This window comes from Girardinichthys multiradiatus, chromosome 10 (assembly GCF_021462225.1).
Source record: "Girardinichthys multiradiatus isolate DD_20200921_A chromosome 10, DD_fGirMul_XY1, whole genome shotgun sequence".
In the NCBI taxonomy this organism is placed as follows: domain Eukaryota; kingdom Metazoa; phylum Chordata; class Actinopteri; order Cyprinodontiformes; family Goodeidae; genus Girardinichthys; species Girardinichthys multiradiatus.
Window position 1 is genome coordinate 28,349,050 of NC_061803.1, and position 27,346 is coordinate 28,376,395.

Here is a 27,346-nt window from a genome sequence, read left to right on the forward strand (position 1 = left end):
GCGTGGCACCAACAGGAAGCTCAGAAGTGTATGCTAACATTAGCCTTAGTAGCACCTACGGTTAGCCAGTCATGGTATTCTCACTAAGCTAACAAATAGAGATGCAAAATACATTGTAATTGTATCGTTATCACAATGACAGCGTGGATAATATGCATGTTGCGAAGAACTGCCTGGAATACAATCGGTGTTAGCTAGTTATGCAAGTACCATCCACTCAGACTTTTTTCCTGTAATCACCTTCACTTCTGGGCCGCAAAATAAGAGCTCAAATTTGTTTCGCCAGATGAAGTATTTGTAGATTTAAAGTGGTAGATTTAAATTTTGTAAATTTAAAGTGACAGAACAAGCAACTTCTTCAGTACAGCTAGCTAGTACAGCTAGAAACCACCAATCAGGCTTGAAATCTAGGTGTAGTGATGGACTCAGACCTGAACCTTCAGAGGCACATAAAGACAGTAACAAGGTTGGCCTTCTATCACCTAAAGAACATCTCCAGGATTAAAGGACTAATGTCTCAGCAGGACCTTGAAAAACTACTTCATGCGTTCATCTTTAGTAGAATTGATTACTGCAACGGTGTCTTCACAGGTCTGCCTAAAAAGTCGATCAGACAGCTGCAGTTGATCCAGAACGCTGCTGCCCGCGTCCTCACTAGAACTAAGAAAGTAGAGCACATCACCCCGGTTCTAAAGTCCCTACACTGGCTCCCTGTAGCTCAGAGAATAGACTTTAAAATACTTCTGTTAGTCTATAAATCACTGAATGGCTTAGCCCCAAAATACATTACAGACTTGTCAGTGTATCAACCACCCAGACCTCTCAGGTCTTCTGGCTCAAATCTACTCTGCATACCCAGAACCAGAACCAAACATGGAGAAGCAGCTTTTAGTTCTTATGCTCCACTAATCTGGAATAAACTCCCAAAAAACTGTAAAAGCACCGAAACACTAAGTTGCTTTAAATCAATATTAAAAACTTATTTGTTCTAATAATGTGCTATCGAAACATTATTAGATTGTTTTCAGTCCAACTTCCCTTTCATTTTCTTATGAATTATTTTATCATTATTTTTCCATTTTTTATCTTTTGTATTATCACCTTATCATTTAAATTATTCATTTTTATTTCTTTAATTATTCATGTTCGTTTATTATTTAATAACCTTTATGCCACTGTAATGTACTTTTCCTATTATGTCTTTTTCTTTTTTTCGTGTACAGCACTTTGAATTGTCTTGCTACTGAAATGTGCTATATAAATAAACTTGCCTTGAAAAAGATTCCTATTATAGTTCTTAGAGGAACGATTAGTAGGCCAGAGCTTTAAAACAACTGGAAGTAAAGAGGTGTTCAATTAATTGATATATTAGTCATATGGCAACAGAAACCAAAATCTTCTAAATAAGAAACAAACCTCCAATGCTTTTAAGTCACATTTTGCAAAAAACACCCAACTCAAACCTCTTCTCTGGTCTCCTCTAAAATTAATTTGATTTATTACAACAATATAATTTCCCTTTATAACAGCTTTAGGAAATTCAAACTAAGTTGTTTAAACTTTTTAATTTTAATTAAGGTTTTAATTAACATTAAAATTAAATGCTTGTATCTGAATAAAGCTAGTCCTTAATGGACCTTACAATTAATAGAGGATAGAATTTAGTCACTTAAAGAAGATCCACTGAGCAACTTGGGATATAAAAATGATTTTATTTTTATCTAAGAAATTACACAAGAAACAAATCCCACACCCATGATTACAGTTAAACATAAAATTGTTTCTGAGAACCGAACATATTCCTTCAAATTTAGAAATGCAGGGCGTCACACTGGTGGTGTAGAGGTTAAGTGTGCGACCACGTGCAGAGGCCATAGTGCTTGATGCGGCAGGGTTCGAGTCCTGGACCCGGTGACCTTTGCCAAATGTCTCCCCCTCTCTTTGCCCTCTTTCCTGCCTTTAGTCCCAAAAAAACAATTTTTTGAAATACAGAAAATACCCATTTCACGACTTTCACTTTCAGGTTTTATGTCAGGTTAGCAGTCTTAGAGTCAAACAGAGACATTTCAGGGATTTCCCTGCAAAACCATGAACGGTAGTGATACAATATTTCTAAATAAACAAAAGACAGATCCTGGAAACGTTCGGCAACTGTAGGGAATTTTCTCACCAACATGTCACAAATACTCCTTGTGTTACAACAGCTTCCTCTTTGCAGTTTCAATTCGGCTTCAGCTTTAGCTGAGACCATAGAGTGACGCTTCCTCTCAGCTGTATTCCAAGCTGGTGCTGACAGTCTGAATTGTTGGTATATAATGCTGCTGATAAACTGGCTTTGGATGAGCCAGTTAATGTGTGCATTAGATGCCGTGCACTCTGTCTATGGAAGTAAAATAGTCTCATTAGAATCAGACATTTTTTAGACATTGAATTTATAACACTGAATTTTTATCCTGTGCAATTATGTACGTGAATTTTTTTTTGTACTTAAAATTTGCCAGCAAAAATTCACCTGCAAGAATTCACCTGAAAAGTTCACTAGCAAACATTCGCCTGAAAAAATCTGCCTGCAAAAATTCGCCTGCAAATGTGTTGACCTTCTGGTGACTCAAGCCAGAGCAATCAGCACTCGATCAAGTCGAGCGTCTTTTAGCCAATCAGATTACGCTTATTTGATCACGTGACACACCATTGCCTTGGGCAGCGGCGAGTCTCTTTAACAGGTTGCTGGATAGTGGCTTAATGAAGATCAGTGCTGAGATTTTTCTGCCAAAAATATATTATTACAAAACGGCAGGTAATTAACACCCATTTGAGATGTGGTATTTTTTTTCATCTAATGGAACTGAATGAAATGTTTGACTGACCCAATGACAGCTAGTGCCCCAACCCTGTCCGCAGGTGCTCTTGTTTTGAAGTGACCAGAAGAAGCGGCAACACATTTGCAGGCGAATTTCTGCAGGTGAATTTTTTCAGGCAAATTCTTGCAGGTGAATTTTTGCTGGCAAATTGTAAGTACATAAAAAAATTCACATACATAATTGCACAGGATAAAAATTCAGTGTTATAATTTCAATGTCTAAAAAATGTCTGATTCTAATGAGACTATTTTACTTCCATATCTGTCTGCTTAATGTATGAACATATAAAAGATTTTTACAGTGCCTTGCAAAAGGTTTCATGCTCCTTTAGGATTTTCACATTACATTGTGTCACATTTGACCTAAACAGCTAAATGAATCTTTTTGGGATTTTATGTGATAGCGTAATCCAAAGTAGTGTATAATTAAGTGGAAGGAAAGGGAAGCATACTTCTTAAGATATTTTACTCATTCTTCTGGACCTTTCACAGCAATTACAACCGGAGGACTTTTGGGGTATTCCCCTACAAACTCTGCACATCATTTCGGCCATTCTTCATCACAAAATAGCTCAAGATCACCTAGATGGGATGGAGAGCATCTGCAAACATTAACTTTCACATCTTGCATCAGATTCTCCTTTGGATTTAGTTATGGACTTTGACTCAGCCATTCTAAAACATGAAAAGGCATTCTCCCTGTTATGGTTTATCCCTTACAAGGCTTGTGGAAAACTGCTAACTTGAGTTCTTCTGACTTTCTCATAACAATGGCTTTCTTCTTGACAGATTTGTTGAGTGCTCAACTAACAAGTGCCCTGTCCATAGATTCTGCTATCTAAGCTGTAGAACTCTGCAGTTGCCCCTGGGTAACCAATGGCACCTAGGATGCATATCTGATTAGTTCTCACCTTGCCTGGCCTATCATTACTCTTTTTTCCAATTTTGAATGATGCACTAATAAGTAATCCGTTAGATGCCTGAAGCATGATCGTGGGTAAGGGAGCTGGTTGCGGTAAACACTTGGTTTGTAACAATTGTGAAGAAAAGAAAGAATGTGGAACTCCCAGAGAAAGATTAGTTTTTTTGGACAGGTATTTTGTTGCAGGAATAGATGGTAATCTTTAGAAACTTTAGGGTGAACTCAATCAACAATGCTATTCCGTCTGCTTGCAGTGTCAAGGTATTTCTTCAGGAACCTGCCTGATGGGTTCCCATCTTTGTTGTACATGACCATATCATCAGACTGTTAAAGGCACCCAACAAGGAGAGGCATGGTTTGTGTTTGGCCATCTCTTGGCCAGCCCCCCTTACAGAACTTGTTTAGGTTGGGCTTGAGTTATGCGCGCACCTAACTAATGCGAAGGTTTTCTGGGTATGTCTGAACTAAGTGGGGATGGGCTGTCTCTGGCAGACTTTGGAAACTCAAAGCAACAGAATTTTAACTCTAGCTGAGCTACATAATGTGACAGGCCCCAAACGTACAACATGAAGTATGACAAAAGAGAAAGGTCTCTGTGGGACAGATTTCAAAAGCTGTTTGTCTTGACAGTACACAGAGGACCTTACTAAACTAGAATTAGGCCAAAAACATTTTCATACCTCTGACAAATTTATATCATTCAACCAAAAATTTTGTTTTAACTCTGAAAAAAAAAAAACTAACAAGTTTGGGTGGTTTTATTCAAATCTTATCCTAAAAACATTTCAAATGTTATTTTTCAAACCCTTCTTAATAATCTGCGAAAACAATGTGTTTAGGCATTACAAAGCTCCAAGTGATGAGCTCCAAGGCCTGTTTGCCTTCTCCCTAACCTTTAGCTCCCTCCACAGACTCAATCAGATTTAATCGGGACTGTGGCTGTGAAGCTCCAAAACATTCATATTACTTCCATTCAAAAGAAACATGTTAGTGGAATAAATAAATCTTGGTGTTAACATCACGATATGGTGAAACTGAGGTAGCTTTATTCAAGATAAAACAAATCATCTGGGAGTCTCATGCTGGCCCTGGCGTAGCAGGTTGTCCTAATATAAAACCTGTTTGAGCAGTCAAATTGGACTTTAAGCTGCTGCTTAGACGTCTTAAACAGAACAACACTGTAAATAGGGCAATTGATGAAGCCTAAGTATTAACTCTGACCTGCACTCAGCAGGCACTGCTGAAAGCTGGGGGATTACAGAGGCCTCCTGCTTGTTTGAAGTGGACGTGAATAGCAGAACCTACTTTAAACTACCTGTCATGGCCTCACAAAACAGCCACGTCTTCCGGTGAGATCGACCCAGAGGCAAATCAGCCAGACACTTAAGTACATAGTAATGTGTTCACGGTGAAGGTCTCTTCAATTTCGTGCAAAGTCCTCAGCTTTAGATACATGTATCAAGGCTGCACAGAAGACAGAGGAAAAGAACAACATAGGCAGATATTGCTCAGGCAGAGCTGATTGAAACCTTTACAATAGATGTTTGAGTTCACATCAAAACTTTCATGATTTAAATAACAAGCATGTTGCAACATGCAGACAAACCACAATAACCATAGCAAAAGAGAAGTCTTCGTTTGTCAGAAGCTGACAAAGCTGCAGTTTACTTTTGTGTGAAACGGATGCATTCAAACAGCATGAGTTTTCATTTGAATTATGCTGATAAAAGGATATTACCCCCTGACCTTTCTTACTATATTAGGTGCATTGCTTAAACAGTGAAGAATCAACAACAAGTGGGACACAAGCGTGAAGTGGAATGAAGTCAAACTTTTTTAACAAATAAACAACTGAAAAGTGGGGCGTGCAATATTATTCGACCCCCTTGCGTTAATACTTTGTAGCGCCACCCTTTGCTGCAATTACAGCTGCAAGTTGCTTGGGGGATGTCTATCAGTTTTGCACATCGAGAGACTGAAATTCTTGCCCATTCTTCCTTGCAAAGCAGCTCGAGCTCAGTGAGGTTGGATGGAGAGCATTCTTGAACAGCAGTCTTCAGCTCTTTCCACAGATTCTTGATTGGATTCAGGTCTGGACTTTGACTTGGCCATTCCAACACCTGGATACATTTATTTGTGAACCATTCCATTGTAGATTTGGCTTTATGTTTTGGATCATTGCCTTGTTGGAAGATAAATCTCCGTCCCAGTCTCAGGTCTCTTGCAGACTCCAACAGGTTTTCTTCCAGAATGGTCCTGTATTTGACCCCATTCATCTTCCCATCAATTTTGACCATCTTCCCAAGTATTTATGCCCCTTAAGCTTTTTTATGTGTGTTTCAACCACAAACTTCAATGTTTCTATTTTGATTTTATGTGACAGACACCAATTAGACACAATTATGAAGTGGGATGAACATTACACATTTGAAAAGTGTGGCAAGTGTTTGTATTCTGCCTTACTGAGTCAATTCTTAATAAAAACCACCTTTAGCTGCAGATACAGTCTTTTTGGGGTATGTCTCTACCAGCTTTGTCCATCTTGATACTGATATTTCGCCCTGTTTTATTCCAAAATAACCTCAGTCTGATTGGAGAGTGTTTTTAAACAGCAGTTTTCAAGTCTCGCAACAAGTTATCAATTGGGTTCAGCCCTAGACTTTGACTGGGCCATTCTAACAGATTAATATGCTTTGATCTAAACCGTTCCCCTGTAGTTGTGGCCTTGGTGTCGTTCACGCTTTCATCCATCTTCCCCTCTCTTCTGACCAGCCTCCCTGTTCCTGCAGTAGAAAAGCATCCCCACAGCATGATTCTGCCACCACCTTTTTTCTAGCTTGGGGTAACACCAATGCATTTTTAGTGATTTATTTGCTATGTTGTGGTCTATCACATGAAATCCAAATAAAATGCACTGACAAAATGCAAACACTAAAGCAATTTAAAGGTTAGGTTGTTGGACCATTTGTTTGCTACTATACCTCCCAGTGTCATCTGCTACTATATACCCCAGTATCATCTGCTACTACAACTCCCAGCAGAAATTGCAGCTAATAAGATTGAAAATCAGAACTCTGATGTCACAGTGGGCTATATGAGGACACGGGAGATGCTCCACCAATGTTTTTTCTCCCACTGGAAACCGAGGCACGGTTACCACGCAATGGAGGTGCATCATTCTGGATAAGAAACTCACACGTGGGTTTTCATTCATTCTCCTCACTGGCCAACCTAATGAGAAGCTCAACGAGCTGAAATGCTTGCCAGGATAGGAAGACCAACAAGTTTTACTTTACTGATCAATGGCGTGGATTTAACACGCAACCCAAGAAAAACCCACGGAAGTTTTCCCAGGAGATGAAATTTTCCTCTTTGTTTTTGCTCCAGTTGACGTACGTCATATTTTTCCCTTTTGCCAAATTTACGGGCGTGTAACAAACTCCCCCCTCTCCTCCTGCTCCAGAGAAGACGACACAAACTAATCCCGTTTTGTTTTATTTCTATCAGAAATAGCTCAAGCAGGACAGAGTAGGATTTTAGAGTGATTTAGAATCGCCACTTATAGTCCAATGTGTTCTAAGTTGTATGTGCATGCATTGTCTTATTGAAACTTTGATTGCAGTTGGACTCTGAAAGCCGCCACGCTTTGAAGCTGTGTGTCTCACTTTGTTTGAAGACCTGAGCGCAGACTCGGGTAAACTTAAAAGTTGGACTGTTAGATGTTCTCAGAAGCCCTGAAGCTGCAGCTAGAACCTCATGGTGGAACGCTCACTGTTCCATTGTCTTCACTTTTAGTGTTTTTCCACTGGTTTCCGCCTAAAAGTTTTATGACCCTTTGTGTTACACTGAGCTCCAACTTTGGGGGTTTTATGACTGCGGATTGGTGGAGGCCGCTCCAAAAGCTTCGCCCAGTACCATATTTTCTCTTTTTTTCGACATAACTGCTGGTTACTTTCACACACACTCAATGCTGTTTTATCTTGTTTAGTTAGTTATTTTAACCCTTTTGTGTAGAATTTTTGCATGCTTGATTAGGTGAAGATTATTTAATCAGAATAGCGAGGTGTATCAGGGCTGTTGATTTAATAAATGTTCATGTAGATAAAGAGAAAGCATTTGTGTTTATTTTGAGCAAGAGTGATTTATCTGTCAAAATAAGGTCAAAGTTCCCCCACCTTCGGTGAAGCGGTTGATTAATCAGTGACATCTTGTAATAATTATCAATTATTACTGAGAATTTAATAATTGTAATTATCAAGGGCATTGAGCCATAATCACAACACCAGAGGACATCTCTGATTTCAATTCGTAAGTAATTTTTTTTCTTAAGAAATTTATTTTTTTCAAATTATGATTTTAAATTATAATTCTTGATTAATATTAATCAATCAATAATCATAATTCTTACAAGGTTGAAACTGTTTTAGAACTGCGTTTACTTTGTTTTCTGCATTTTGACTCTCTCTTGAATCAGTTCCAAAAACAACACAGAAACTTGAACATAATGAGCTTCAAAAAGCAGCTTGCAAATATTCTGGTTTTATCCTACAGACAGGAATCTGTTCTCTTCGCCATCTCCATCCCACCATTTGCCTGTTTTCTACCATTTCCCATAAAACAACGTCCTGTTATATGACACCGCTGAACCTTTGACATCTAATTCAGATACAGGGTCAAATCTTGAAACACAGAGGACATTAGAGGTTTAGACTGTGGTTATGACAAAAGCATAAAGAATAAGGCTACATTGGTACCTTGAAGTCATAAACCCACTTAGATTGTAAAATAAAGAGCATTTGGGGTGAGGCGCGATAGCGAGACAGCGAAGCTTGCCAAATGTTACTTTAAATGCAAAAAGAGAGCATCTATAAACTACACTTACATACAGAAAAGGAGACGCCAACTGCATGCGAGAACAATGGTACGTACAATGTTTTCATTTGCATATGTTCAGCATCCGCGAATGAAATGGAAACTAGTAGGCATGTTTATTGTTGGGTTTTTTTCAAACATATAAAAGATTATACAATACATTCTTTGTCTTCACTGCCGTATTGGTTGCTTGTTTTTCCTGGGGCTACGACCCGTACACGGGTGACATTACAGTTCACACAGAAGAACAAGGTATTCTGTTTTGCCCAAGTTGAACCAGAGTTTGTGCTCTGGAACCTCTTTTCGTTGGTGGAAACACGCGTTACCAGTTTGAAATCACGTTCGGAAACCGGAACAAGAACAGGAACGGGTTCCGAACCGGGTTGATGGAATAGGGGTAAAGATGCGCCACATGGGGCCATTGAAAATCTCGGGGTGGCACACCAAAATCACAACCAATGACCATCTTTAAAAAATGCTGTGATATTATACTATTACTATGTAATAGGAACAACAACAACAAACCTATCATGAATCATTTGCCTTTTTTTGTTTTTACAAATTTATATTTCAGACTGACTACAAATGAGCTTTTAAAGTTTCACATGTACATACATGTAGCAGGTCCTAACATTAAGAAAATTAAAGAAGAGAGTCTCTGATGGGCTCCAATATTTATTTATCCCTTTCAGAGCATCCAGGGTCATCCTTGCATCTCCAGAATACTTTCCAGCACTGAAAAGTACAAACTAAACATAAACGGATGCTCATACAGTGTTTGATAAACAAGGCTCTAAACATTACTGAATGCAATAACATTATTATACCTTCTGTTATAAAAAGCAAAATAAAGGCAAATAAACCAGACCCCACCCTTGGAAATCTAGCTTCGATTTCCCAGGGTGCAAAACCTCTGCAAACATAACATGTAAATGGTGAGTCTCTCATGTGGAAAGCAACCAGCTGGAATCAGCATGAGGGCTAAAAATACCACATGTGCAAGGTCTAAATATACATATACACGGTTTGCATCTGTTTTAAAGTGAACATATTAGACCCAGCAACATACCTGACAGACAGCACCGGACATTTATCAAACGGAAGAGGCCAAACAACTTCTAAACTGGATTGGGACCTGTTGCAGCCTTCTACAGTGCATGACAAACTCTGCCTTAGATTACTGGGCTCACACTCCTCACCGTGTTATCCATGTTACCGGGCCGACAGCTCAAACGCCAATAATTTAAAGAGCAACTTCAGTCACTACACTATAGGTAAATTAAAACATTGTACAAGCAGGGAAAACCATCATTTTAGTTGCATTCGCTAGTAATCAGAAAAGGCAGGTGCATTTGCTGATGCGTGGACAACTCAGCTTCAGTCGTTAAACCAACAGTTTACCACATCTGTGGGGCCCACTGGGGTGGTCAATGTTATTGGGAGGGGGGGTCATGGCCCCCCTGAAGGCACCACTGGCTCATAGCAATTGCACAATGTATTCAGGGGTGGTAAACAACTTGGTATCTGCCTAGGTTCTAAATGCCAAAAAAAAACAACAAATTAAATCATTCTTCATCCTTCAACAAGATCGTGGTTTCAAACATTACACTTAAGGCCCTGTCATTGATATTCACACTAAAAGAGCCGTAAGCCTGTATTGGTGACTGTAGTTTCCAGTCTATTGGGTTGATGTGACCTGCTTAGACACTGCAGCTCACTTTGCTTCAGAGACCTGAGCAAAAGGCAGCAGAAAATATCAACATCTAACAAAGACCGGTCATATAAAAAAAAACATCCTGATCTGACCGATTGCAGTAAGGTAGAAAATAATCATTGCAAACTATTGTAGAGTATGGTATACTAGGAAAATGTGACTGCAATTCATTTCATTGGTCTATCCTTGGACTGTTTCTATGTTTTTATAACAAACATTACTCCAGGACTAGAGTCCTCGAGTGCCAGTGTTCTGCAACTTTTGATACATCCCTGCTCCAACACACCTGAATCAAAAGGCAGTTTTACCTCTTTGGTATGTCAGCCAGCTTTGAAAGGCCTGGTCAATAACCATTCCTTTGATTCAGGTGTGGTGAAGCAGGACAGTGGCCCACGAGGACTGAAGTTGTAGACCCCTGCTCCAAGCTAAAAAATAAATTTACTGTAAATACAAGTGAGCCCGTCTTCTACATGCTGAAGAACAAGGTTAGGAGAGCATCACCAAAGATATTCAGCACATGTATAAATTGCACACTACAAGTTGTGATTGCATGCAAGTGATATATAACAAAGAATTAAGCATGCATGCTTTACTGTAGAGCTGTACAACATACAAAATCACAACCATCAATTCAATATCCTTTTGGGCAAGATTGCAACTGCAAAGAAATGCTTGGATAGAATATTTGGTAGGCTATTATATCTTATAAGACATGAATTAACGATCCACCAACAAACAATACTTGGCCACATTGGTAGGCTTTCATTGCCCTTGATGTCCAAATATGATGCAGATTTTAATGGCCGAAACGCAACGAAAGTGTAGGAGAAATAATGATGATGATGATGATCACGAAAAACAAAAAAGAGGGAAGAAAACCTGGGTTAATCTATCGACATCGTTAAACAACAAAAATTGCATTTACATGTTAACGTGCAACCCTATTGTAATACATTATCAATACATCGTTATTGGGACAATTATTGTTGCACCAAACGAAGAAACCATGTATGTGTGTTAAAGAACTATGGTCTGGGGTGTGCACTTTAACGGGAGAGGATTCAAAGAAAAATGTAACTTTTTCCCAAAGTGATGGAGCGTACTGTAATGACAGCACAGAACTGTGTTCCCAACAAGTAGATTAACTGTCCTCGACAAGATTTTCTGCTTTAGTCATTTCCTCCATAACGCAGTTATCTTTGTGCTATCGCTTAGATAACCCTGACCAGGCTACCAGACTTACGTTTACACGCCGCAAAAAATGGGCTGAGCGCTGTAAACATAAACCATATGTAACAACTTTGAGTGAGCACTTCATTAGCTTCAACAAATGTTGCTACTCTACCGTAAAGGTGAAAACGAAAGCAGCTAAATCTACTCGCCACTGGAAGCGTGGTAACACGGTAACGGCTATTAGGAGGGGTATTTAAAGGCAGTTACTTCAGCTTCCCGGGGAGACACCGAAACCTTTCAGGTAACAAAGGGAAATGAACGCAGTAGTGGTATTCAGTTGCATACGACAGTGGTAATACGAAATGCACTCACCCAGAACGGGAGCTTTGCTCCGCACAGCCGCTCCATCTTCCTTCTGACGGGAGACCGGGTACCACCGGAGTAGCTCTGTACCCTGTCGGTCTGCACGGAAAGGTCGAGCCCTGCCTGCGGAGCCGCTTTCCTTTATCCCCTCTTCACGCGGCAAAGCGCTCGCAAGCCGTCCCCCGGACAGGTATGCGTCGCTGACGGAGGGGCCCCTGGTTTCCTATTTGTGTGTGCGAGCCGTCCTGTCACAGGAAACTGTCGGCTCCTTCCGCTCCGAAGGGAAAGAAGTCATTCGCTTCCAGCCAAGAATGATTTCTACAGGAGGAGGCTGTTTTGTCGTGATGAGAAGCAGGCGTCCGTTTACCACCAGGCACCACCCCTTCATACCAAGTCTCCACGCCCCCTCATGTTCGCCTTACTAACGCACTAACACAACGCGCGCCTGGAGTTTGTTGCTGAGCCATGACTCGACAAAAACTAAAATTTGAGGACAAATATTTATGTTCTTTTTTTTCTCTAAATTAGTAAAACAACAGTTGTCAGTTACAAGTCCTCAGAAAGATGAATATTGTACGCCTAAAGGTTCAAAGGTGACAATCAGCAATGCAAACAAGAAGAGCCATAAAGAAATAGAGCACTCTGCAACAGATGGTGCTGGCCCCTCTGAGCAACGACAGTAACATCCAGCTGGCTGTGTGAGATTAAATAAAAAGAAGACGACGCAGAAGCAGGTGTGGTTACAAATATGAGTAATTCTGTTTTACAGCTAGTAACTAGTTGGTCTTTCATTTTTAAAAGTTGGAAAAATTAACAGGAATACCCCCTAAAGTTGGAATTATGAATGTAAACTTCTGAGATTACTCACCAATACCGGTTTCAAATCCAATATGACTGCCATACCACTAAAATATAGTGATAGTATTTTTATGGAATTGTTTTTCATGTTCATATTTATATAAACATATATGTGTTTATTTTTATAACCATGAACTGGTTAACTAATGTATTTGCTCTCAGAAGTCAGAATTTGCAAGTTCCAAGTTGAAAAATCAACAACCCCTAGAGTTAGAATTTTGAACTGAAAAGTCAAAAGCTGGTGCCTATCCCCAGCAGTCAACGGGCGGGAGGCGGGAGATGGGGTACACCCTGGACAGGTCGCCAGTCCATCGCTGGGCAACACACAAACAACCATTCACACACCTATGGAGACCAATTAATCTAACCGGCATGTCTTTGGACTGTGGGAGGAAGCCGGAGTACCAGGTGAGAAACCACACATGCACAGGGAGAACGTGCAAACTCCATCCAGCAAGAACAGAAATGGACTATATATATACAGTCCTGTGCAAGTTTTAGGCAGGTATGAAAAAATGCTATAAACAAAGAATGCTTTCAGAAATATAAATGATGAATGTTTATTTTTATCAATTTACAAAATGCTAAGTGATCGAACCCAAACATACAGCTAAAGTCATTAAGAACTACCTTCAGCGTAAAGAAGAACAAGAATTACTGGAAGTGATCTTAACATCATCCAGTGTGTCTGGGATTACATGAAGTGACAGAAGGATGTGAGAAAGCCTACAACTACAGAAGATCTGTGGTTAGTTCTCCAAGATGTTTGGAACAACCTACCCGCCGATTATATTTATAAAATGCTGCATTCTCTGTAAAAACTGCCTCACCCACTGGGTTCACACACCTAAGACCTTTTGTACGATGCTCTGTGTTTTTCAGAGGAGACTACCTGACAGCTCTTTTCAGCTAAGAATCGTAATCTTTGTTCACAGTCTAATGAAAAAGACACACACCCACACATTAGGCCCCATCTATTTAGAAGCTATCTACACCTTAAAACCTGCATGTCTGAAAAGACTCATTTTGAAAGGCATGTTAAAGCTTCCTAATTTACCTCTCAAAGCCATTGTCCATGGAATTTCTGGTGTCACTGGGTTAGCCTTACTAACATTTCTAGAAACAATTGTTATTTACCAAATTTCAGATTCTTTTTTAGTTTTGTCTTTGATCTTTAAGCAAATTGTAATTTCTCACACACTTTCTTTACAATAATTCTACAGTTGATTGAGCTTTGCATATATTGACTGAGATTTTTATTCATGCCCAGCTATTGTAAGGTCCCACCATGGCATTTCAGTGTTCATGATGTCTTGACTATGACCTGGCCCTTGCGGCACCGGGATTCTTTTCTATCTTAGCCATTCTGTTGTAGATTCGCTGCAGTGTTTAGGATGACTGTCTAGTTGATGACACAGTTCTCATACAGCTTTAGCTGGTGGATAGGTGGCCTCCCATTTGACTCTAGTAAACTTTGATTTAAACAGGAGTTTATTTTCCACTCAGTGACTGCAACGGGCCCGAGTCCTGTGTCTATAAAGCAAGCCCAGATCATCAGCCCTCCACCACCATGCTTGAGAGTTTATGCAAGGTTTGTGTGCTACCATGTGGTGTTTTTCTTTTCTCCTAATATGGTGCTGTGCATTACAGTCAAACATCTCTATGAGGGTCTGTCCAAAGAACACTGTTTCAGAACGCTTTTTTATTCTAATGCAATTTCAATAACCAAAGTCATATTCTTTTTACAGAGAAAATCTTTCAACACAAGATATACTCCACATTTACTCTCTTTGCCTTTACCTATTTAAAATGTTAACTGAGGCCTTTCACTGGATGTACATTCCTGGAAACATTTGCAACTGATCAAATGTCTTCTACTTGTTAATATTTAATCTGCCTGTGAAACGGTGTGCTTCAGATTGTTGGAATATGGCAGCCAATAACGCCAGGGTAAATGTCTCTGATTAATGTGTAAGTTACCTTCTACATGTTTTGTACATTGCTTAGCCATCCACTTTGGGTGAATGGGTATATGCCCCTATTGTTGGAAGAAGAGCAGAGTAGCACCAACAATGCGCAAATGCACGTCAGAACTGGACCAGTTGCATTTGCTCAATGCTGGCAGAGGTCAGGTCATACTTTAGGCAGTGTTTTGCTGGGAAACCTTTGATCCTACCATTCACGTGGGTGTCGCTTTTGACAGGTACCACCTAACAGAGCATTGTTGCAGACAATGAAATGTGCTTTATCATAAAGTAAAAATTGTTCTTGTATAGGTTAAGGAACTCAACAAGGAGTTTTGGGTATTGACTTGGCCTCGAAACTCCCCAATCTCAATCCACTCAAGCATCTCAGGGATGGGCTGGACAAACAAACCCAATATATGGAGGCCCCATCTCACAACTTACAGGACCTTAAGGATCTGCTGACATCCTACCGCAGTTCACCTTCAGGGATCTAGTGAACTCCATGTCTCGACAAGTCAGGGCTGTTTTGGCAGTAAAGGAGGAGACCTAGACTCCATTATGCAGGTTGTCAAACTTTTAATGCTTGATCAGTGTAGGTCCTATTAAAGTCCTGCCACCAGTTGGCAACAACAAATTAACATCTGAGCTCTGGTTTGTACTGTGTCTGTGATTAAGAACAGGTCAGCTGACAGCCTTGCCTAAGCCAGAATGAGATAATTTTAGACGGGTAGAAAAGTATTGCATATTTACTGGTTAAAAGCATGATTCATACTGCATTCAGTCTCCTTTCGTTTTCCCTTCTTCCCCCTCCAGTACTACTATTTCTGGATTTTATTTTAGATTTCCTCCTTAGAACAGGGTGTAGATCATATTCCTGCTGTAGAAGGCTAAAAGGGACAAACATAAAAAGTTGGAATTTGAAATATAAACAATAAATAATTAAATTGATCTATGCATTTTAAAGGTCCCAATGGAGGAGTTACTCAGTTACTTACTCAGTTAAGTAATTATATGGGGAAATCCAGTTACAATCTGAATGCTGGCGAAAGACCAGGAATTTGGCTATTTGGATTCGCCTTTGAGAAGCACCAGCGAGACTCTCAAGGCTGACGGAAAATTAAGAGTCAGCCTAACCCAAATAATTAGTGTTTTTCTGAATCTGGCTCCCCTGCACGGCCTTGATGGCTGGCTATCTTCAACTTCTCCTGGAAGTTATGTAAACATGTTGCTTCTTTGTGCTGAGGTTTTTTGCAATCTCAAACTGTATCCTGCTAAGGATAAAGTGTGAAATAGGATTTTTTCCCTCTACTTACCTAATGTGGCCTCTTTTCTCATCTAACAAGGACAGCGCCTGTGAGTGGGCAGCAAAGCCTCGGTGACCCGTCCCCCCCTTGTCTTGTGTCATGATGTATGTTTGGATGGGTTGTACTGGAATTCTAATTTCCTCTCGGGGATCAATAAAGTATCTTTGAATTGAATTGAATCAAATAAATGATAAAATCACATATAAATATTTTGATATATATTTTTGATATATATTATATATAAAATATTATATATATTTTACATATATATATATATATTTATATATAGGGTTAGGGTTAGGGTTAACCGTAACCCTAACCCTAACCCTAACCCTATATATATACATCATAAAATTATCTTGTCAGCTACTGTGTCTAGCTAAATAAACATCTTATTGGTTAACCTGTAAAGCTGGAGGCCAATCATGTTTTCTATAGCAGTTTTAGCCCAGCTGAGTTATTTTGATTATAAGGCTGAGAGATCAAATAAATTCACGATGTGCTGCAGCACCTAACATTGAAATGAAAGAATTATTAAATAATTACAAAAAGTTGTAAATTTTAAAATAAAAAGATAATGATTTCCACATTTATTTGAGATAAAAGATAGTTAAAGTTATTTGACGCAAGTATCTCCAGTTTTATTGAACATTTTATATGTGTGAATATTAATTAGCAACGTTTTAATTCAATGAATTGCTGGGTGGTACCAAATTGTATTTTAGTGTACTGCTGGTGTGACATATTCAGATTTAAGCTACAAATGCTATGTGCTGAAACTTCCTTTAGCAGTCTTTGAAGGCTTGGCAAGTTGAGCCTCTGCTTATATGATGGGTGAATATAGATATAGATTATATGATTAATGTAAACAATACCTTCTGTGTCCACACAGAAAGCATGAGTCTTCTAGGAATTCCTGACATATTAACTGCGTAACACGCCCTAAAGGACAGATTTATGTCTCATGTTGCTTTCTAGCATGTCCTGTCAGTGGTTCTGAAGTAATCTTACCTTGCATGTAATATGCAGCTGTTACCAGTTTGGTTTTTAGAGAACGAGGAACAACAAAAAAGAAAAAGCAGAACCAAAATGTGCTTTGCAATGCAATCAGCATGTGACTCCACCAGATTAAAGTGAGGGTCTGTTTTAACTGCAGTGATTTCAGAACTCCCCAGGGGCAAGAACTGCCTCCTATCAGTCATAAGGGATCACAAGTAAAAACATGAGTCACACCGGGATCAATGACTGAAACTGTCTTTATCTAAAAACTCATTCAGACATCATTTCACCAATTGGAGAGTTTTTGAGCATGAACATGTTGATCTGATTTAAATCTGCACTTTGGCTTGCGAACTTTTTTTTTGTGAGAGATTCAGAGGTGGACATACTAGTGGCCTTTAGATCATTAGAAAAGAGTTTCTCAACCCTGGTCCTCAGGGACCACCTTTCCTGCACGTTTTAGATCTTTCCTTTCTGCCATACACCTTAAACTTAAATAAACTGGTGACTAACAGGCTTCTGTAGCACTTGATAGCATCCTGAGAAAGTAATGCAGTCATTTGGTTCAGATGTGCTGGAGCAGAGAGACATCTAAAACATGAAGGACTGTGGGCCATGAGGATCAGGGTTGAAAAACAATGCATTTTTTCAATTCAATTCAATTCAAAGATACTTTATTGATCCCCGAGGGGAAATTAGAATTCCAGTACAACCCATCCAAACATACATCATGACACAAGACAAGGGGGGGACTGGTCACCGAGGCTTTGCTGCCCACTCACAGGCGCTGCCCTTGCTAGATGAGAAAAGAGGCCACATTAGGTAAGTAAAGGGAAAAAAAAAATATTTCACACTTTATCCTTAGCAGGATACAGTTTGAGATTGCAAAAAACCTCAGCACAAAGAAGCAACAAGTTGACAAAACAACATCATGCCGGGAACGGTGAAGGTGGTGTGAGGGGGTGCATATGTTTATCTTGAGCATGTGTGTGTGTGCTTGTGAGTGTGTGCAAGTAAGTCCATGAAGCACTGTCACAGAGGCCATTGTCCTTGATGGTACGTTGGAAGGTTCATCAACCGGCCACAAAGTTCTGAGCAGGTCCACAGATGTTCTCAGGGAAGGGAGGGGGCAGAGGGAGCAGATCGTCATGTTTACATAACTTCCAGGAGACGTTGAAGATAGCCAGCCATCAAGGCCGTGCAGGGGAGTCAGATTCAGAAAAACACTAATTATTTGGGTTAGGCTGACTCTTAATTTTCCGTCAGCCTTGAGAGTCTCGCTGGTGCTTCTCAAAGGCGAATCCAAATAGTCAAATTCCTGGTCTTTCGCCAGATCCGAGCGAACAACTTTCTCCAAGATTTATCCCATTTCACCCCTGAGTCCAGGAACCGCAACCTGCCTGCGATCCTAAGAATCACATCCAGTCTGCGATTCAGCTCTCGTAACATCTCAGTCTGAGTGTTGATCGCTCTGAAGATCCCATCACACATGCCAGGCAGCCTTACAATGGCCAGAACAGCTGCTGACACTCTCCGAATTTCTCGATATGCCAGGTAACCGCTGACTCCAAAAAGCAGAAATCTTGATATCAAACATCCAATTATATACACATCTTCCACATCCTCGACTGACATTATCGACAGACACACAATCCTCCACTTCTGCCAGGAGTCCATCGTGTATCCAGAGAAAAACGTCCAGTCCGGACCAGTTGGGCTCTCCTTCACCCTGTCTGGGATCATCGAGATGTTTTTGACAATGTGGGATGAACCTTTATGATCTTTTTGGTCTTTGAAACTCTCCTGTGGAGACCATTTTTGCCCAGTATCTTTCTTATTGTCGAATCATTATTACTGACCTTAACGGATGCAAGTAAGGGATGTAGTTAGATGTTTTTCTGGGTTGTCTTGTGACTTCCTGGATGAGGCGTCAGTATGCTGTTGGAGTAATGATGGTAGACTGTCCTCTCCTGGCAAGGCTCCCCACTGTTCCATGTGGTTATGGCTCTCCCAAAGCATCAGAAATCCCTTGCCCTTGGAATATGTTTGAAAATATCAATCTTTAGACACTTTGCTCTCTTTGTGTTTTAAACTGTGTTTTTGAAACTGCTTTGAATGAAAGTTGTATAAATTTTATTTAGCTTTTAATTGGTGTTTGAATTTAGTTGCTATGGTTTTAAATCCTTAACATCTAGCTAATGTTCATGCAGCATTAGGTTCAGTAATTGCTTTGTGTCTTTCTCTTCTACTCCTCTAACAAGGTCTTTACCTGAAACCGTTTTAGTTTAGGTTTATGCCGCCATCTTGACCAGATGCTGTGTCTCGATGTGACTTTCCTTGGCTTAAAGAAGTAATAAAATTTCACCTTTCTCGTATAGTTTATACATATACAATAACTACCTCTTTTCACTATATCTTTATTTTTAGATTTTACATTTGCAAATTTTCAATGATACAAAATATACAAAAATTATTCTCTATATATTTTTACACACTGAGTGCCTTTGGGAGACACTATCAGGGTACATATGCATCTCAATAATTCAGAATTTTATCATTGAGGCATTTATATTAGTAATTTAATTAAAAAAGAAAAACTCACACATTTTACATAGATTAATTTCACACAGATTCACGGTTTAGAGGTGTTTGGGTTTTGGTTTCTGTTTTTATTTTGATGATTTTCTTCCGTTCGCATTTAATGCTTTTCTCTGACTTCATTTTGCTAGTTATTTCAGGTCATGTCATATTTATTAATGCTTTTGTCATTAGTTTCCTAGCTTATTCTTTTGTGCTTTTATGTTTTTCTCTTAGATCACTGTCATTCCCCCATGTTTTGTTGTTTGTTTGCATCTCTGAACAGCTCATCCATGTGTCCCATTCTCAGCCACAGCCACTATGCAATCTAACTCATTCCATCCACTTGTACCTGCTCATCACACTCATACCACTCACCTGTTATGTAAGCTCCTGTTGGTCATTATCTTGCTGCTAGATTGTTCTGTTTGTTTAATTGTCATATCTGTTTCCATGATGATTATGACTTAAAGCTAATAAAAACTCAAAAAACTCTGTTTCTCTAACAATTAGACAGAAGCAAAATTATTTTTAAAGTATAAATGTTAGCCTTCATGTACTGTATATTTTATGCACTCAACTAGATTGAGATTCCTTTTGCATGAATTACTGCATTATTGTGGTGTGGCATGGAGGCAATCAGCCTGTGGTTCTGTGGTGTAATGGAAGCCCATTGGAAGCACAGTGATATTATAGTCATTAAAGCAGTTTATCATACTTTTGAGACTGAGCAGGGGCAAAGTCCTGCTGGAAAATGAAATCAGCATCGCCATAAAGTCAGCAGAGGGAAGTCACATTAATATTTGTTGTCGGAACAAAGTGCAGGTAAGAGCTGGGCAGCCACATGTTGAATGATCTTCAGCTTTATTCAGAGGTATCCAAAACGTAACATATATCACTGTAGGAGGAGTTAACCAGAGTCAAAGTCCAAAACTTACATCTCCGAGCTCTGCAGGAACATGGAACACATGGCAGTCAAGGATAGAGACCCGAGTTGAGAGACGAGGAACCAGCAATCAACACATGAACCAGACTAACTAATATACTAAGGGAATACAAAGGGCAGTTAATCAAAGGAAGAGGGAACAGGTGAGACAAGGAGGCAGGGAGACAGAAGGAATAGGTGAAACTAATGCAGAGACTAAACATGGGCGAAGGGATTAATTAATAAAAAGACACAAACCAAAAAGTCCAAAATGTCACACCGTGTCAGCAGGAAGCTCTAACACTTTCTGGTAGATGACTGTGCTGACTTTGAACCAGATAAAACACATCATCCCAACAGGAACAGATGATATGGCTCCCTGAATCATCACTCAGTGTGGAAACTTCACAGTGGACCCAAACAGCTGGGTTTATGTCTCTTTCCACTTATCCTCCTGACTCTGTGATGTTGATTTCCAAATTAGATGCAAAACTGACTTACATCTGAAAAGAAGACTTTGGACCACTAAGCAATAGTCTAGTTCTTTTTACTCTTTAGCCCAGGACATTATATTCCATATTATTATTATTATTATTATTATTATTATAGTATAATATTCCAATTTTCTGAAAAACCTATTGAAATGCTCTTGTAATGGGTGTGAAATAAGACGTGTCATTCTGTGTAATTGAACTGTACAGATTTTTAGAATTTGAGTGCTGAGAAGTCTGAAGAGCTTTGACGGGTCTTAAGGACTCCTTAGAGAAATGTCTGTCTAGCCCTTTTGTCCTTTGTCTTTGCAACTCTGTTTTAAGCAGTATTCAAAACATCCGCTTGTAAATACAGCTGAAAATCCATTGTAGAGTACTGTCCTTGCTGCATGAAGAACACATCCCCTTAGCCTCTCCCACATCCCACCCCTGTCTCATAGAGTAACAAAAAGTCAAACAAAAGAAGGGTACCTCAAGCAGCTGTTGAGCCACATTAACTCATTCAACTTTAGATAAGGAGCCCTGAGATACTGAGCTTCTCAGTTGAGCTTTGAGTTCAAAACCAAAACACGAGGTATCATGACACTAATTTACTGCCTCTGAAGCGAGTAATTACTGAATGAATTTTCAGAAGGTCTTAATATGTGCAGAGTTTCACTTCAGATGAAATTATGTTTTTGTCGGGTTTTATTTTTCCACCAACCTAAAGCACTTACAGCCAGCTTTGTTGCTAGAGAGTTTTCACTGTAGGAGCACCCAAAAATGAGGCTTTGTTGAATTCCCCAGGCAACATGCAGCCCCTTTCCTTGCTTATCAGAGGATCTGATTACGAATCCTTAAGCCCTTCTGTTCCCTTTCTGCTTTCTTAAAACAGTTAACCTTGACCTGCAGGAAGGTTCTTCTTTGCCTGCAAACACATCGATTTCTGTTTCACACTGCTGAAGGAAGCTAGCTGAAAATGGTGGAGCTAGCCGGCCTGGGATGGAAGTTTCAAGTTGTAGTTACAACACAGGAGCTGTCACAGGTCCTCAAGTATCAGCAGTATTATGTTACATGCAATCTGGCCTCAGAGTGACTCCACCCACTCCTGTGTAAGCTCATTAAACTCACCATACAATCCAAGAGGGATTTCCCCGACTAACAGGCTGCTCTTAGATTTTGGATCACACAAAAACAGAAAGTGCTAACATTTATCAACATATGGGTACAAAAAAACACAGGATGTACAATGTTTTAAAAAGTATTCATTCCCTTGGATTTGTTCACATTTGTTGTGTTTCACAAACTTGTGTGGCATGGATTTGTATTCAGACAACCCTCAACCACCAGTCAATACTTTGTTGAGCAAACTTTTGCTGCTGTTACACCTGCTACTTTCTACCAGCTTTGTACATCTAGAGACATCCAGACAATTTTCAAATTGTGCCACAGATTTAGGTGTGGACTTTGGCGAGATCATTCTAACATTTGTATACATTTTCATAACCTGAAACATTCCACTGTATCTCTGGCTATATTTTTCTTTCTTGATTATTGCACCCCTTGCCCGTTCAGTTTAGGTGGGCTTCCCAGTCTTGGTAAGTGAGATGTTCATAGTTTAATCAAAGTCGAGTCAAGGTAGGCATTTATACTGAGATTAAATTACACACAGGTGGACCCATAGACTGCTGCCTATCTCCAGCAGTCTATGGGTGAGAGGCGGAATAAACCCTGGATATGTCGCCAGTCCATCGCAGGGCAACACAGACACACATAGGACAAACAACCACGCACACACTCATTCACGTCTAAGGTCAATTTAGATTAAGGTTTCTCGAAATTAAGGGCAATTTAGAGAAACCAATTAACCTTACAGTCAGGTTTTTGGACTGTGGAAGTAAACCGGAGTACCCAGAGTGAACCCACACATGCACATGGTGAATCTGCAAACCCTTGCATGTTCACCTGGCCGGGAGTCGGACCCAGGACCTTCTTGCTAGGCAAGGCAACAGTGCTACCAGCTGCACCACCTTGCAGGCCAAAGTAAGAATTAATTGTGATTAATTACAAGTGATTTTATTAAGGTGCACTGGAGGATAAGGGGTAGTGTACAAATGCACGACACACATTTTATTTGCAGTTAAACATTAAACAACTTTAATTTTGCTTTAAACTAATTTGTCTTGGCCAATCACATAAAATACCAATAAAATACCTTGTCTGTGTAGTTTATTTATAAGTTTAGGGTTTTATCCTGACAAAATGTGAAAAAGTTTAAAGGTAATGAATGTTTTTGCAAGGTACTGTGCAAGTATATTAAAGAGAGATTGGAAAATATTTGCATGTCTCCCTCTACAGTGTATAACGCCACTGAACCATTTAAGGAATCTGAAGAATGTTCAGGCTGGAACACTGACTGTACTGCATCTAAAACCACAATTCATGATTAATTGAATAAACCATTTCACATGGATTAATTTGGGAAACATTAGTCAGGTAGAACATTACAGAGGGGTACTTAACAGATGCATTTTGTTTTTTAAGAATCAAGGCCAAAAACCATGTTCCTCTTTGTCAGCTAATTCAAAAGCTAGGAGTGGGGTCGGATCAGAGATTCTTCTGTAAAGTCCAGCCAAGATTTTTAGAGAAAACTATGCTGCCTTCAAGACCACGTACTGAAATCAAATATCCCATGTCTGAACTGCTCAACTGTTTTATTAGCAGAGCGCGCCACCTGGTGGTTACACAGCAATGACGGTGACACACATTCTTCATTATTCCTGTGAGCTTAAAACAAAAACAGATTTTAACATTTGTAGCGGCGCAGTAAATATTATCAGCACTTCCCGTGATATTAGCATCAGGCAGGAATTCAATATTTTAGTATTAGACTTTTTTCAAGGTGGTTCACAGTTAGTTCGTTAAATCAACTCTTTTTTTTTTTTTTTTTTGGTGATTTTAACTGGCTACAAATAGGCCGGATTACTGCCTGATCTGAGGACTCATGGAGTAGGCTAAAAGCCTCAAAAAGCAACACACATTTCCTTAAGAAATTCAAGAACAGATGAGAAACAAAGTCACTGAAATATTTCACCACATTAACAACTCATGCAGGTCACAAAATAACCCAGAACATCTAAAGCACTTCAGGACTCACTCAGTTCATGTCAGTGATCATGAAACAACAATAAGGAAGAGACTGTGGAAAAAATAGCATCCATGGGAGAGTTCAAAGGCAAAAACCAGTGCTGATCAAAAAGAACACGAAGGCTGGTTTCACATTTGCCTAACAACATCTTGACGATCGCTAAAACTTTCTGGGAAATATTCTGTGGGCTGATGAGACAAAACTAGAACGTTTTGGAAGGTGTACGTCCCATTATACATAGAGTAAGACTGATAAAGTCTTTTGTAAAAAGAACGTAATACCAACAGTCAGACATGGTGGTGACAGTGTGATGGTCTTAGGGTGCTTTGGTACTTCAGGACCTAAGCACTTCACTGTAACTGATAAAATTATGAATTATTCTCTCCAGCACAAAGTCCTGAAGGAGAATGTCCAACCATCCGTTTGTGAATTTAAGCTCAAGTGCACTTACAGCAGTACACCTGCAAGTCCACCTCCAAATGGTTCCAAAAAAACAAAAAACTGAAGATTTTTGGTGACCTAACAACTAAACTAACAAGTCCAACTAATTGAAATCGGATTGTGATGCCGTGACCTAACATTAAACTGTCTGTTCATGCCTGGAATCTCTCTGATGTGGCTTAATTAAAACAATTCTGCAAAGATGTATAAGTCAAAATTCTTCCAAGCCATAGGAGTCGGATGTGGCTTCCTGTGATGAGTCATTGTCTTGCAAGCATAAGGTTGTGGGTATGATTCTCAGTTCCTGTCCCATCAGAGGCTGATGTCCCCTTGAATATATTCATAACAGTGACTTAAAGCAGTTAAACTGGTAAATCTACTTGACCATTAAGATGTTGTATTTTGAAAGTTGGTGTGTGCGGTGGGTCCAGCTGCTCAGTGGGACACATCTGTAGTTCGGCTCCCTTATCAGTTTGGATCTGCGCCGCCTCGTCCAGTGCTGACGAGTAAGTCTGTTCTGAAACCAGCGAGGTGGAATCTGCCCTCTCAGATTCACTGCGGCGGTTATGTTGTTAAACCTCCCCCTGGACTGAGCAGCTCCAACAGCTGGCTGAGAGGCGGGGAAACATCTGCATCAGCGCCTGTTCCGGAGCGCAGCAGCTGGATGGCTCTGCGCTGCGGCTCTTCTGGAGGGAACATCCCAGAAATGAAGTGCGGCAGCTCCGGTGGGACATGCCGAGAAGCAATAACAGAATAACATCTGACTGCAGGAGTTTTTTAGCTGAGTAGGAATCACCAAAAAAACTACAACAACAAACAAATAACTTCCTGACGGGAATGAAAGAGATGAGAAATTCCACTGAGGAGTTGCACTCTCTCCCTCCAAGACCACCGAGTTTCTCCAAAGCTCCAACAAAGAGACGGTTTGTCAGGCTGGGAAGGAAGAACAGTGATGGTTCTCAGTGAGTATGACCCACTTGGAAACATGCAGCTGTTACGCCAGGGCAGAGAGAGTTAGGAAAGATTATAACGTATTCTCTGGTTCTTTTGTGCTTTTAAAGACTCGAACGCGTTTATTACCTTCAGTTAAATCCTCAAATAACTGGAGAAAATTACAAATCTTAATATTAAATAATTTCTTGAAGAAATACAGAGCCTACATTGTACAATATTGTCCCTATAGTATTGTCCCTATAGTACGTAGAAGTTGAGAATATTTCTAAAACGTGTTCTCTTTGTTAAAGCACATTTTAATTCAGTTTCATTATTCAGTCTTTGATACAAGTCTATCAGCATCCCAGATTTTTTACTTGACATTGACTGCCCACTGCGCCCTCCAAAAGTTCTCCAGACCTATCGGATTTTGAGGACATCTCTTGTCCACAGTCCTTCCTAGGTGAGCCCACAGGTTTTCTGTCAGGTTTAGTTCTGAACTTTAATATTCCACTCATAAATGATTTCCTTTGTTAATCTGGATGTCGGTTTGGACTCATTGTGATGCTATATCAACACAGAAAGTGGTTCTCCTGACACAAAATCTACCTTCTTCCATGGGCATCACAGCTCCAGGCCTAAGATCTCTGGGCTGAAGAGAGGACCCGGGATTGTTGGTAATCCAGACAGATTGTGCTGAGATCCCTTTCTGGATTCTACCACCTTGTAAGATGTTTTACGGAGTAGACGAGGTGCTGTCCTATTGACAATAGGTTGATGCTGTAGAAGGGGTAGTAAAGTAGAAGTGGTACCAATAATTTTGACACCGACAATTTTGTTAAAAACATCATTGTTTTCTCTTTATGATGAATGTACTATATTTAAAGGTTGGACTGCTACTGCAATGAAAGCTAAATTCATATTATGTTTTTTTACACATCTGTATCAGGGGTGCCAATAAATGTGGCCTGCGCTCTGCCACACAGTATTTCAGGCAGTAATGTGGCTGATATGCTGTGAATGGATTTGCTCAAACATGCCGCAAAACCAAACTCTTTCTCAAACGATTTTATCACAAACATAAAAATGTAAACATACCAACTCCGGCCCCCTGAGGACATTTTTTGGGAACTTTGCAGAGAGAACCTGTGGGGGGATGTTTTAAATGTTTTATCTGAAGGTTTATAAATAGCGTTGAAATGATTCAGGTGGGTGGCAAAAATAGTTTTCTCTCAAAGTCAGTGCTGAGGTCGTTGCATCTTGACATTGTGTTGACATTGTGCTCCAGACCAACAAACTGCCAAAACACTCAGCCCCTCCACGCATTATTACCCATTACCCGTTAGTCAAGTGCATTTGATTTCTAGCGTCAGACTCTTACTTTCGGTCTTCTGTTCAAAAGAAGTGCTTGATTTTCAGATGCTGACTGCATTTTATCTCATTTTTTGGTAAATAAAAATCACCTATTTGGACTGCATCTACTTAAAACCTACCTGGATAGATGCCCTGATTTGTATAACATTAGACTTGAAAGAATTTGTGTTTCTTTGTACTGTTTGTCAACATGGATCAATTTAGAATCAAAAGTACAACTATAGCTCTTATGCTCCTCTCAATAAAGATGAATGATATATTAAAGTCTCTATTCACATAAAATCACTCTCTAATGCCTGTAACCAGAGACTTTCACCGGCACCAATGGAAGAATCAGAATTAGAAGCTGTGAAATCCTAGTCTGGGGACTGTGGGGTAACTGCAGAAAACCTTTGAACTATAAGAAGCTTAGAGTCTTGGTCAGGGGTGAACAACACTTCATTGTT

The 27,346-nt window shown here is 39.8% G+C and overlaps 2 protein-coding genes across 7 annotated transcripts in view; one reads left to right on the forward strand and one right to left on the reverse strand.

Moving 5' to 3' along the window:
- Positions 1–12,290, reverse strand: part of abcc3 (ATP-binding cassette, sub-family C (CFTR/MRP), member 3) — a 77,700-nt gene extending 65,410 nt beyond the window's left edge. The window contains exon 1 of one of the 6 annotated variants that reach the window (XM_047378052.1): positions 11,914–12,243. In XM_047378052.1, coding sequence (XP_047234008.1) covers positions 11,914–11,949 — 36 coding nt within the window. In that variant the 5' untranslated portion in view covers positions 11,950–12,243. Of the gene's footprint in view, positions 1–11,913 lie in introns of all 6 variants that reach the window. The other 5 variants (XM_047378051.1, XM_047378049.1, XM_047378048.1 and 2 more) reach the window with 5 other exon arrangements.
- A 10,634-nt stretch (positions 12,291–22,924) lies between these two features.
- Positions 22,925–27,346, forward strand: part of si:ch211-176g6.2 (ras-associating and dilute domain-containing protein) — a 52,124-nt gene continuing 47,702 nt past the window's right edge. The window contains exon 1 of the mRNA XM_047378181.1: positions 22,925–25,555. Within this exon, the coding sequence (XP_047234137.1) occupies positions 25,431–25,555 (125 nt within the window). The 5' untranslated portion in view covers positions 22,925–25,430. The remainder of the gene's footprint in view (positions 25,556–27,346) is intronic.